The 13,968-nt window shown below is 44.5% G+C and overlaps 1 protein-coding gene across 1 annotated transcript in view; it reads left to right on the forward strand.

Moving 5' to 3' along the window:
- LOC142665549 (forkhead box protein K2-like) overlaps nucleotides 1-11,741 on the forward strand; it is a 46,920-nt gene extending 35,179 nt beyond the window's left edge. The window contains exons 4-12 of the mRNA XM_075845254.1: nucleotides 1,375-1,659; nucleotides 2,581-2,728; nucleotides 2,808-2,954; nucleotides 3,255-3,448; nucleotides 5,119-5,294; nucleotides 6,494-6,784; nucleotides 6,982-7,191; nucleotides 9,232-9,291; nucleotides 10,156-11,741. Coding sequence (XP_075701369.1) covers nucleotides 1,375-1,659; nucleotides 2,581-2,728; nucleotides 2,808-2,954; nucleotides 3,255-3,448; nucleotides 5,119-5,294; nucleotides 6,494-6,784; nucleotides 6,982-7,191; nucleotides 9,232-9,291; nucleotides 10,156-10,355 — 1,711 coding nt within the window. The 3' untranslated portion in view covers nucleotides 10,356-11,741. The remainder of the gene's footprint in view (nucleotides 1-1,374; nucleotides 1,660-2,580; nucleotides 2,729-2,807; nucleotides 2,955-3,254; nucleotides 3,449-5,118; nucleotides 5,295-6,493; nucleotides 6,785-6,981; nucleotides 7,192-9,231; nucleotides 9,292-10,155) is intronic.
- The last annotated feature ends 2,227 nt before the right edge of the window (nucleotides 11,742-13,968 follow it).

The following is a 13,968-nucleotide window of genomic DNA, read 5'->3' on the forward strand; positions in this document are numbered from 1 at the left end:
TTAACGGCGAATTCGCAGGAGTCCATTTTTTTTCTAATAGTTTGCTGCATTGGAGGGACTTCTTGACTTCGGACACTGCCGTAAAGCATGGCTGCTGTGATATAGGGGGTTAGGCATGGTTTACGTGCTCTCCCTGCAGGATGGATTAGACAGGTCTGCCCGGCGTGGACTGTAAAGGGGTGGGATACATCCCATAGACGGAGACCCCAGACCATATACTGTCCATATGGGGCACCACAGTCAGGCCTGCAGGGAGCACGCGTCCGTACATCGGGCAGCTCACGTCTCTGTCCCAAAAAGGCTGACTGTCTATTTTTGCGGTCGGATGAGGTGTCGCTGGGCAGTTTTTTCTCGGGAGTCTGTGCTGCTTCTGTGCCTGGTGCTATTTTCATCCCTCCAAGGCCGGCAGCCAGGAGAAGGGAAGATCCTGGGACCTCTGAATGTGCAGCACACGGGGCTACTCCACCAGTATATCTAAATGATGTGTCCAGTGCAAGTCCCGCTGTAGGAAGCCGGCTTTTGCTTTTTCACTCCCCACCTTATAAGAGCCATAACTTTTTTTTATTTTTCCGCCAATAGAGCGGTGTGACGGCTTTTTTTTTGCTTTTTATTCCATTTTTTTCAAGAGCGAAGTTGACCCAAAAACAGCGATTTTTGGCGGTTTATATATTTTTTTACGGCGTTCACCGTACGTGTTAAATAACACTATATTGTAATAGTTCAGACTTTTACGGATGCACGATACCAATTTTGTTGACTTTTATTTTTTACATAACTTTAGAGGAAAAATGGGAAAAGGTTGTTTTTTTGAGCTTATATTTTATTTAATTTTTTTCACTACTAAAAACGTAATTTCACTTTTTTTTTTTTTTTTTACAGTTTATTAGTACCCCTAGGGGACTTGAACCAGCATTAGGCCCCTGAGCTGCCATGACAACCGTCATCACTCCCCTATCTCATTGCGGGGGGGGGGGGGGAGAGACTATGAGCTGTCGGAGAGTGCTGCCCCCCGCTTCTCAATGACTCAGATGCTGCGGTCACGATTGACTGCAGCATTTGAGGGGTTAAACAGCCAGGAACAGTGCGATCGCCGTTAGTCACGGGTGTCACACAGCTCACACACGCTGAGTCTAGAGCGCGCTCCATACATAAACCCCCGCACCAGGACATAATGGCACATCAGAGTGCACGAAGGGGGTTAAAAGCTGCTCCTGTGCGTTATGGAAGCTGTTGGAGTGTCTGCCCGCAAGCTTGCTGACTGTTTCCAATCACAACCAGTAGAATTCTGCTAGCAGCTCCTCCTCGGCCTAGGAGCTGGTACACAATAATGCAATGAATGTAGGTGTCTGTGGATGTCCCCTGCTTTGTTACCAGTGGATTGGTGTGGGGAGAGGGTCTTCGGTGGTCTGTTGATTCTCCTCAGATTATTGACCTCCGTCCTTACACTTTCTTCCTTTTTCACAGATGCACCTTCAGGTTTCCCAGCACAAATATCAAGATCACATTCACTGCTCTCTCGTGTGACAAGAAGGAGAAGCAGGAGGCACCTGAATCCCCCATCAAGCCCGTGCAGCCGCAGATCTCCCCGCTGATCATAAACATTCCAGACAACATCGCTAATTTGATCAGTCCGCTGCCCTCCCCCACCGGAACGATCAGGTAAGTGGGGCTGTGGATGTCAATAAAGTTTCAATTCACTGACAGCAAGCCGAGACTGAAAACCCTTCATGACCTACTTCTCACTGGTAAATGTTTTACAGTTGTGTATCCAGTCTAGACAATCCTCTGTAAGCTTAAGCAGCAGCACAAAACGCTTTCTTACGCTGCTATTTTGTTACAATGTATCGGTCTGGAGTCCAGAGAAATGTCTAGACTGGATGCAATTGTAACAAACGGTCAGCTGAGAGAAGTACTAGGTCTGTACAGGGTTCTGGAAGTGAACAATGAATGTTCCTGTTTACTCACAGCAAGCAGAGGTCTTGGAAAGAACAAAGAATTGATAGTCTAGTAGAAAGTTGTAGAACTTTTCGTTATTTACAGAAAGACAAAATATTAACATATCAGACTTGGCAATATAATTTTTGCTGCGATTGTGCCCCTGGTTCTCTCTGTGGTAAGACCCCGACCACATGAAACATGTCCACCAGGACGTCACATCCGTGCAGTCACCTGACGTCATCGCCTCTTCCGTGTGCTGCACATACGTGTACAGGTCAGAGGCCGGGGATGATGGGAGTGACTGAAGTGCTTGTATATAGATGTGGCTTTTCCACAGGGAGCTGAAATCTCCCAGCATCCCCTGCTTGTTCAGTGACTGCATAGCGCTTGCTCTGGTGATTTGCATTCTGGGAAGTGTCCTCTTTACACCCGACTCTGTACAGTCATCTGATGTAGGGCAAAAGCTAACTGCCCCCTCCTGTATTACAGGAGCTCAGCCATTGGGAGGAGTGGGTCTGACGACAAACTTGCTGACTGTTTCCGATAACTGGTATCGCTCGTTAGCATTCTGGTTACGAGCCCGTAGTCTTGCGCATAGTAGATTATATATACATTGATCCAACATATGTTCTCTTCTACCAGTGCTGCAAACTCCTGCCCGTCAAGTCCTCGCGGTGCCGGCTCATCAGGGTATAAAATGGGCCGCGTCATTGCCGCAGACCTACACTTAATGGCCGACAACTCCCAGCTGGAAAATGACAAAGAAGCCTCTGGCGGAGACAGCCCAAAGGTGAGTAGTCACGCGAGTCTGGGCTCGGATCTTGTATTTTGCACGGAGTAATCGTCTACCTCGCTTTTGTTTTTTGCAGGACGACTCTAAGCCCCCGTACTCGTATGCACAGCTAATAGTCCAAGCAATCACAATGGCCCCCGACAAGCAGCTCACGTTGAATGGGATCTATACGCACATCACGAAAAACTACCCCTACTACAGGACAGCGGACAAAGGCTGGCAGGTGGGTGTCTGGAGGGGATATCGCTGGAATATGGAAGGGGTCGCTGCACTTTACTGTGGCACCTCCATTCTAGGGATTTGTGAATGTCCCAGAGCTCTGACCTCCGCCTCGAATCTTGGGAATTTAGGGTATAACATAACGGGGAGCACTCTCATAATGGAAGCCATAAGGGAATTGCTGTGTATGTAGTCGTCCCCCCCCCCCAGGTCACGACTATGATCTCATGGGGTCGTGGAGCTTTGCTGTGACGGCCGCTTCTTACATTCACACTTTATATATCGTCCTCTCTTTCTTTTGCAGAATTCGATCCGTCATAACCTCTCTCTCAACCGGTATTTCATCAAAGTCCCACGGTCCCAGGAGGAGCCGGGGAAAGGTTCCTTCTGGAGGATAGATCCCGCCTCAGAGAGCAAACTCATAGAGCAAGCGTTTAGGAAACGAAGGCCACGGGGAGTGCCATGTTTCAGGACCCCTCTAGGACCTCTTTCTTCAAGGTATGGACAAGTCGCTCCTGTCGTGATCTATATCCCTAACTGGCATCTCCTATACAGTTGTGCGCAAACGTGAAACCTAAACTTCGACACGCCTTCCAGTCAGCAGCGACGTTCTTGTTCCTACTGCATGGATAAGGGAATGCCGCTGCTTACCCACCCCCTTACCCCGAGTCATCATAATCCGGACTATGGCCCCCGATCCCTCGCGGTGAGCCCCGTACAAGTTGCTGTATGCTGCAGAGTAATAGTGCGGTATTAAAGGGGTTGTCCATATCCATGAGATGATCTGATTATAGGGCGCTGTCAGACCAGATGGCGTGAAATCAAAGAGCTTCGTCTTCCATGGGGGGGGGGGGGGTAGAATCCTTCGCTGTAGCTACTCTCCACGGTGGGGTCCTGATCTGGGGACCACCCCTCCATAGCATCCATAATAAAAGGGTTAAAGGTGAGGGATTAATAAACACCCCCAGAGATAATATGGAAGTCACTGGAGCAGGATGGCGGGACCTCCCTACCCGAACCTGTACATCACGCACGACCACATACCGTAGAAAACGAAGCATTGCTTTATACGCCGCTCCCACCGCACTTCTCACTGGGATATTCAGGGATAAACCATTGCAAATATAAACGACACATGGAGAGTGCTTGATGATTGGATTCCATCGTCCTCCTGCTCTGGTCTCTTTGGACGCATTGTCCTTCATCAGAGCCGGGTTTCTCTCTGGCCTTTGTTTGCAGTTCTCCTATTTCTCTCCAATTATCCTTTCCCAGGCAACCGTGTACTCAGCCATGCCTGCAATCCAATCCCTCTCCAGTTCTTTTACTCCCTCTTGTGGTAAGAGTTGGTAAAGCACCAATCAGGAGACGACCACCATAAGGCCCCATGCACATGACCCTATTTTTCATCTGTAAATACGGACTCCTTCATTTCTATCGGCCACGGACACCTTTCTTTATTTTTACAGATGGGTGTCCGTGCTGACAAATTTATCGAACCGGTCCTATTCTTCGTAATTACGGCACAAACTGTCCCATAGAAGCCTATGGGCCCTTCCATAAATACTGACTGCTACGGTGCTATGTGCATCTGTAAACCGTCCGTATTTACGGAAGCGTTGCTATGCAACATGTTGGTGACATCATTTGCAGCCTTCCTTTTTTTTTACGGATGCATTACGGACCGTATTTACGAATAGATGAAAATACGGCCGTGTGCATGGGGCCTTACAATGGAGACAGGAACCTTTACTTTTGGCAGACATGTATGTTACGTCCTGCATATGGGGGGTACTTGTCCCTCATTATGTACGGTTGAGCTGTTATAACACTGGGGCGGTGCACTCGGGCTCATAAGGCGAAACCAATTGTATACTAGACGCACTTCGCTTCCTTCATCTCATTGCTGTCCGCAAGTGTATATGGTAGACGTGTTTCACAGTAAAATTCCTTTAATCCAGCATCAATGGGATTTTATAGGCGCTGTATTATCAGTTGGCCATAGAAAAAGTATGTAAACGTAAAATAATGTTTCCACAAATGTTGCCGCTGTCACGGTTTCTTTTCTGATCCGCCATACATGTCCTAAACGTGAGCAGGGTTATCAGATTTTCTGGATCATCAGATGACAGATTAATCAGTGATTTCCATGTGGTTTATCATCCCCTCAGGAGTGCACCAGCGTCTCCCAACCACTCGGGTGTCTTGTCTGCACATTCAAGTGGCGTCCAGACTCCAGAGAGCCTGTCCAGAGAGGGTTCACCAGTCCCCATGGATCCTGAACCCAGCATCATCCAGCCAAAGCTTGCAGTGATCCAGGAAGCACGGTTTGCACAGAGCGCTCCAGGTAATTGAGAGTTAATAGATTCATCTGCTGGTAGAGCTAAATAGCGGCGCTGGTTCATGTCCTAATAAATATTTATAGCAGTCAGAGCTTTGTTTTCTGATACAAAGCACAAAATCCCCTGCAGAGGCATAGTAGAATTTTAGGATTCTGGCTGCCTGCAGCCACAACTAGAGGGCGCTAACTGCATACACGTGTATACAGTTCCTACTGAACTCTATAATAAAACCGCATGCTGTGAGCTCCCCCTGGTGGTGGCTGTAGGTAGTGAGAATGTTATAATGTAACTATGGGCGCTGTATATATCTGTATGTAGTGAGCTCCCCCTGGTGGTGGCTGCAGGCAGCAGAATCTTGTGTAACTCTGAGAGCTGTATATATCTATGTAGTGAGCTAACTAGTCGTGGCTGCAGGCAGTAGAATGTTATCATGTAAGTCTATGGGAGCTGTATATATCTGTATGTAGTGAGCTCCCTCTAGTGGTGGCTGCAGGCAGCAGAATGTTATCATGTAACTGAGCGCTGTATATACATCTGTATGTAGTGAGCTCCAGGTAGCAGAATGTTATCATGTAACTGAGCGCTGTATATACATCTGTATGTAGTGAGCTCCCTCTAGTGGTGGCTGCAGGTAGCAGAATGTTATCGTGTAACTGAGCGCTGTATATACATCTGTATGTAGTGAGCTCCCTCTAGTGGTGGCTGCAGGCAGTAGAATGTTATCATGTAACTCTATGGGAGCTATATATACATCTGAATGTAGTGAGCTCCCTCTAGTGGTGGCTGCAGGCAGTAGAATGTTATCATGTAACTCTATGGGAGCTGTATATATCTGTATGTAGTGAGCCCCTCCTAGTGGTGGCTGCAGGCAACTGAATCTTATTATGTATCTTGATAAATGTCACACTACAGCGCAGAATCTCCTTTAATGATCTCATCCCCACATAATCATGTATTCTATGGCTTTTCAATTACAGATGTAGCAGAGCTGAGTTTGTCATACTTTGGGGCTGCATAATTGGTGCCCACACTGAGGATTTCCGTGCAGACCCATGTAAACCACAGAAGACACAGCCATGTCCTGACCAAATGATTCACACTGTTCTGCTACATCTGACTAATTCAGCTCTGCTGCATCTTGTATTTGGATTGTAGCATTCACTTTCATCCCCAGTAATGTGTTTTTTTCTGCTCTTTTGGACAGGATCTCCCCTCTCAGGCCAACCGGTCCTCATCACTGTGCAACGGCAGCTCCCACAGACTATAAAACCAGTTACCTACACTGTGGCCACGCCAGTCACCACGTCCCAGCAGACGGTAATGCAGACCGTGCATGTGGTTCACCAGATACCAGCCGTGTCCGTCACCAATGTATCGGGCCTAACTCCTGTCAACACCTACACGGTCGCCGGGCAAGCAATGGTAGCACAAGCTGCAATGGTAGCCCAAACTAAACTAGAGCCTCAAGAGAATGGAGACCACAAAGAGGTCAAAGGTCAGTGATGTAGCCTGCAGGTTAGTTATGGGTTAAACCAGGTTTTTATGAAGCTTTCTCATTGTATAATGAAAAGTTCTGTAACTTTAATATATATTTTGTGGTTCAATTTCGCCACGTTTTTTAAGCGCTCTGCTTGCTGTCAGTGAATAGGAATCCTGACCTAATGTTTCTCGTCATTTTGTTTATCCCTGCAGTGAAAGTAGAAGCAATTCCTGCAATTAGTCATTCAGCTCTTAGCACAGCGAGTCGGATTATCCAGACCTCGTCAGCTGCCCCCCTCCAGACAGTCACTATAGTGCAGCAAGCTCCTCTAGGTCAACACCAGCTCCCCATCAAAGCGGTCACACAGAACGGGACACACATCGTGCCCATCACCACAGCCATTCATGGACAGGTCACCACAGGTAAGTGGAAACAGGGTCTTTGGGATCTCCTATAGCAGCTCCAGGCTTGGTGCACTTTTTTGTTTTTATTCCTTTCTATGTACATTCAACATCCTGCGCTGATTGATTTTATAATATATCTTTATATCTTTTATGTATTTTTTTATACAGGGCTCTAGATCCCCGACAGCGTTAAATGATACAATTCTGTCTGCCTGCAGCCACCACTAGGGGGAGCTTGCTGCATAGAGATGCAGTTTCCATTGAACTTGATGAATCCTTAGCTCCCTCTAGTGGTGGATGTAGTCAGAATTTTATCACGTAACTATTGATGTGTGAAGGGGAGCAGGGGATTTGGAGCTCTTGACTCCTATAAAGATATTATGACATTAATAAGCAGAGTTTTTGATAACGTTGCTTCATTGCAATTCCCTCATACCCTTCCATATGGGCGCCAACTAACGGTCTTGACTTTTTTTTTTTTGGAGGCCTTACTAAGTTGGTAAGGGAATTTCTATGATGGTTTCCTCTCAGTTGAACAGCGCTGCTCCCTAACTCTTGTTTCCTGGCTGGGGTCTCGTCTATGTATTTCTATCTTCTTCTTCTTGCCCCCACTTGGGGCTTACTCGTGCTCTGTCTGGGCTCGCTCATGCTTTGGGTACCAGGCCCGACCCTCTGACCTCGTATCTCTTCCTTTTTCCTTTCTCCCTGCAGCACAGGATCTGTATACTTCTGCTGTCCCTTTTATTGCATCCTTCATGATCGCCCTGGATCAGTGAGAAGTGAACAGCAGCTCCTTGCAGGTCCCAACCGATCACCAGGACAGGCTCTCTTAAAGGTCCCGTCCAGTCTTATATATGCAAAGCTGAATCCTTGTGTAATGAAACGTTCTGCAATTTTCTAATAGACTTTGTATTTCAATTAATCACTTTTTATTCCCAAGATCTTTGCTTGCTGACCGTGAATGGGAGCATTTTTGTTTGTTTTCCGAGACGGATTATAGACCGAATACTTCTCTAAATTGAGGGCTTGTTATAGTTGTACACCGTCTAGACAATACTTTGTGAGCTAAATGGCTTGGACTACAAACAAATACGCTTTACCTGCACTGATACATTGTAACGAACTCCAGACGAGAGAGTTTTGTGCTGCTGATGTATTTAGCTCAGCGTACAGTCTAGACTGGATACATTTATAACAAACCTTCAGCTCCGAGAAGAATTACGTCTGTATGGCTTCTCCTTGTTGTAAAGAGTTTCTATTCACTGACTGCAAGCAGTAATCTTGAAAATGACGAGGAATTAAAACCCAAAGTATATTAGAAAGTTGCAGATTTTATTGCTATTAGACTCTTAAAGGGATTGTCTCATCAGACACACAACCCCTTTCAGAATGTGGCCCCTGGGGTGATCTCCTGATCGCCCAAGGTCTGGCTCCTGGCACCACCAGCCAGGCATTTACCCTGCAGTGGCCTCTGCAGGGTAAATGTAGTATTACATGGCATCAATTCAGATGAATAGGAGGACGACTCATGCTTTAATAGGGCATATGGACTGGGGTTGTCTTCATAGTACGACTCATTTAAGCTTCATCAGACTGGACTGGCCCTTTAAGACATCCATACAATGCCTCATTAAAGCTGAACTAATGAATCCATTTACTGGTGTTGCTGCCCCCTGGTTGGGGTGCTGGTTCAGAGTTATTGTGGATTTGTACGGGTCCTGTCACAGCGACGGTTGCCTGTAAGACGGGGGGCAGCAACCTTGGGCATTCCAGCAGTTATGAAACTGCAACTCCCATCATGCCCTGCCAGCCAAAGACTTACAAAGGCTTTCAAGACGTGCTGGGAATTGTAGTTTCACAACAGCTGGAGTTCCGCGGGTTGCTGCCCCCTGCTGTAAGACGTGTAGACTGCTCTTTAGATTTGCTTAGATTTATATTCACTTGTCAATCACACGTCTGATTTCTCCCCCTCCCCCTTACAATATTGATTAAGTCTTGCGGGACGGTTGATTAGTCCCGTCTTCAAATCCCGATCTTTAGCTGGGTATGTTTTTTCAGCAAACTCCAGCTACTCACCGATTGACAGCCCTTGGCAGTGGAGAGGAAATGGAGCCAGAGGTAGGATCTACTGTGTTTGTCTTGTGTTTAATAGTTGTCACCGCAGCTTGGGGGCGATAGTGCCACAATGTGATTTTTTAATTTCCACGTTATTTGTACATATGTGAAAGACGACTAATACAGAGGTCACATCCTCCAAAAACATTTCCCTTTAAAACCAGCACTTCACCGTCTGTCCGGATCCATTAAGGAGGATGGTGTCCTATAGAACGGTGTTAGCCGCGTACATTCGGCGCATACACTAAACGCGTCCGGGGTTATCCAGAATGGCTATTTTCTTCGGTTGTGTGTGGTATTGCAACTCATTGATGTGATTGCGGCTGAGCTGCAATACCACACGTGGACAGGGGTGGTGCTGTTCTAGAATGGAAGTATCCATCTTCCAATCTTGTACAACCCCTTTAAATTCAGAGTTGTATCTGATTTTGGCAAAGCTGGATGACGACCAATATGGGCGCCACGACCTAGAAAATGTTACCATAAAAGGTAGGGGACCATGACTGTAGGATCAGACTACAGTTTGTAGTCTGTTACCGTGGAGACACATGTCTGCATAGAAGAGCTGTAGCCACAAAATCATAGATTTTTAATCGAGACCTGTTGCAATCTTGCTTTTATTTTTAGATATATTGGGAGAATAAAAAAAACCGGTTGTGAAGGTGTATGTAGCCTTTAAGGACAACTTTGGTTTTAGGGGGAAATGCAAGTTAGAGAAACTTTGTCCAATGTTATTTTTTGCTTTCATTACCTCACAACTGGACCTTCTAATTTAAAGAAATGTTTTGGGCGATTTATTTTCTCGCCGGGTGTTTTCACTGAATATTTATTTGTTGTTTTTCTTCCTATCCCCCCCTCCCCTTACAGCTGCAGCTAGCCCCCTGCACATGCTGGCCACCCACGCCTCCGCATCTGCCTCCCTCCCAACCAAGAGGCAGAACGGCGACCAGAACGACCAGCCGGAACTCAAGAGAAACAAAACGGAAGAGGCTCTAGTGATATCTGTAAACGAAAACGCCCAATCAGAGGGAACCGTGGCGTCAAATCAACAAAACAACCAAAAATAGGAAAAACCCCTCCCCCACACACACACACACACACAAAAAAAGAGGATTATTTTTCTTTTCTTCGTTCTTTCCCGGCTTCCCCCTATTTCTGGAAGTGACATCCAATTAAAGAAAAACACACACAGTTTGAGGTGCCAAAAACTCATTCGAATGAAACCGGGGAGGAGGGGGGGGATGGGCCCTGTGAAGAGAGAGATTGACTTTGTAGAACAGCGCTGAATCATCACAGGCGGCCTTACATCACATCGAACAGGTCTTGGAAAATACAAAAAAAAAAAAGTTTTTCCAAATGTTTTTGGGTTTTATTTTTGTTTTCCCCTTTACCTGGACATCCTAAACCTCTTCGCTCCGCCCCCTGCGGCAGTTTGTGCAAGGATCTACGGACGTGTACGCAAGTTGGTCAACTTTTAAAGAGAATTGTTGGACGCTGTTTTCTCCTCTTTTTTTTTTTCATATAATAAATGATGTGCTGAGCAAATTTTTGGCCATCGCTTTGTGCTCGGTGTGGACTGGACCCGATACAGAATCTGTTCCTTTCGAGGGAAACCGTAACTATTCAACAATCGGCAGCTAGCCCTCCTGCCTCTTCGGAGTCGCACAAGACGGACATCTTGCCTCCTCTTCGTTGTCTCTTCCCTACTTTAGGAGTTTTTGTTTTGCAGATTTAAAAAAACAAAAAGTCACACGGACACCCAAAAAAAAACAAAAAACGAATAACTTCCCCGCTCAGCAAGTCAATGGGTCATACATTTCAGAATTTCCAGCCACTTCAATATTCTGAAAAAAAAAATTCTGTCTTTGTATTTTTATTTTGAAAAACAATAGAATTATTTTTTTTTTTCCTTGGTGCCCTTTTTATGTTTGCGCATAGCATACGTTTTCTCGGTCCCTATATTTTAGCCTGATTTTTTTTTTTTTTTTCTTACCATGTGTAGTGATCAAATCCTTCTTCTTTTTTGAGCGCGCATGTAACCGACTTATGGAAAGAAGAAAAGAAAAATAATTGTAAGAGACATTTAACAAATTGTAAAGAAACTGTTTTGATCAGAGCTGCACTTAACCCCTCGCCCCCCTCCTTCCTTCTTGTTCTGGACCCCGGCCTAATTTACCCACCTTATCTTGCCCCCCACCAACACCCCAGTTCTACCTTCCCTCAAAACCTTTACTAAGGTAAAAAAAAAAAACACAAAAAATATCTTGCTTAATATTGTGTATGTTTAAATGGCAAAAGGCTGCTGTTAAAGCCCCATTTAGAAAAAGAAAAAAAACTCCAAAACCTCAAAGGACACAAAAAATAAACAGGAAAAAAAAAAATAGTAAAGAAAATGTGTCGAGGGTCAATTTTCAGAAAAATAAACAGCTCAGAACACTGGATCTGTAAACCCATTTCTCCCGCAGTGTCTGTTTTTTTGCTTTTTTTTTTTTTTCCCGCTCCCCCGTTGTGTTAAAATGAAAATGCACTTGTATTTCCGCAACAAATCCCTCCATGCAGGGAAGTCGTCCTAGTCATACACCCAAAAAAGAATCCGTATATTGAAGTTTGCACTTGGCCGGGATCTTTGTTGCCTGCGGTGCGCTGTCCTTGCTGCCACTTCAGTGTTTTTCGCATTTTTTGTTTTTTTGTAATTTTCTAGATCTAGTGTAATATTGATAGTTTCCTGGTCACCATGACTGGCCTGCCATGACAATGAATGGAGACTGGATGATGGAAAATGGTGGCTTTTATTTATATATATTTTATTTTTTATTTTATTTTTGTTTATGGCACCATTAAAATATTTATAATCTTGATGTTTAATAAACCTTGGAGTATGACCTTTTACATGAACCATTTTTCTTGTTCAATGTTAATTTTATTTTAATTTCTTGTTTTTTTATTTTTAAAAAAATCCTTACTTTGCTTTTATTTTTTTTTTTGTTTTTTAATTGTTTTTCTTTTAATTTTTTTTTTTTTTTTTTTTTTATATTCATGTTTTGTCTGGTTTTATTTTATATTATACTATTATTTAAAAAAAAAAAATCTATTATACCTAGTAAACATTTAAGCCTTCAGTACGCCAATGTATTCTCTGGCTATTTAATTCAACGCAATACTGAATTATTCTGCAGAATGATTAGTGCCTTTAAATTCCATCTCTTGAGGCCTTGGTGACCGTGGGATGATCTAAAATTCTGGACCCTGTTCTGTTTTTGGTCGCTACTTTCTCCAGTCCTGGAACCTTAGGCTGAATACTATAGAAGCAAAGTTAGCTGCTCAATGCCAGATACCTGGTGTAAAGCCGGTCCACCGCACTTCACACGCCTCCACGTTATGGAATAGTTGACGACATCCAATCCTCGGCTTCTGTTTAATCGGTAACTTTTTAATCCTTTAACCGGCCAGGGGATAAATCCTTAATGCTTCATGCAAAATTTCATACTCCTTGTTGACCTCACCCAGGAATATAAATATTTTTTGTTGTGTTTTTTTATTTTTATTTTGTGAGTTGTTGATTTATAGTAAATTTATGGCCTCAAACTCCATCCAGTTTTAATGGCATTTGGTCTGACCAGTTGCCTATGTGGAAAAAAAAAAACCAAGCTGCATGATCGTTGTGTAAAAACCATTGGTGGTGATCCGTCTCCCATGCAAATTTGGCTGCTATAAGAATCCACCTTTTGGATAGTTCATCAGTTGTAAAATCCCAGATACCCCCTCTAAAGGGTATGTCAAGTTTTGCAACGTATTTTCTTATTTGCTCCAATGCATCTAAAATGTAGCAACTTTGAAATGAGTCCTGATTTAAAATCTACTAGATTGTGTATACAGCTCCTATACAGACCTGTGTGTTTCCATGGTGACAGACTACAAGCCCTGTATGTAGTCTGATACTGCAGTCATGTGTTACTACTCTCCTTGTAACCAACAGAAGAAAGAGGAGGTAGATGGGAAACAGTAGAAGGCATGAGTGTTGTCGGATAAGACTACATAGTGTTTGTCTGTAGTCTGTAACCATGGAAACACATCTCCATAGGCGCTGTATACACAGAACCTTCCAAGATTTAGAAGACTGTTTACAAAGGTTTCATTTATTTTTGATGCACTGGTTCAATAAAACTGGCCCTAGTCTAGAATCATTGGACTATTTTTAGGCTCTTGCCATCAGTGATTAGGAACATTGTAGTTCACAGCTGAATGAGTGTTACAATGTATCCAGACAATTCTCTGAAATATATAGCTCTAGATCTTGCGTAGCAGATGTTACATTAGGTACAGTGTAATAATCTCAGCCCACAAGTTGGCACCTCTTATCCGGTCTTTATTCGGCTGTGCTTTCTTGGGAGGCAACATGGTTGTCCCGTTATAGTCAATGCTCCCTGGAAAAAGCCTAGTAGTGCTGACTGAAGTGACGGGGGCACTGTGAACCAGCGGTAAGATCCCTGCCAATCACACATTGTCATCTAGCACTCTGCCCCCAATGCCTATCCTTGGAATTGTTTTCTTTGAGTGTAAAGTTTTAGTCTTCTGTTGGAGGGATACGTAACCTCCGCTGGCAGACTGGGATGGGTATGTATCGCTTATAACACCAATTTGCCCCATACATGATCCTAAGGGCAGTACGGTCATATGCAG

The sequence above is a fragment of the Rhinoderma darwinii genome, chromosome 13 (assembly GCF_050947455.1).
Source record: "Rhinoderma darwinii isolate aRhiDar2 chromosome 13, aRhiDar2.hap1, whole genome shotgun sequence".
Lineage (NCBI taxonomy): Eukaryota > Metazoa > Chordata > Amphibia > Anura > Rhinodermatidae > Rhinoderma > Rhinoderma darwinii.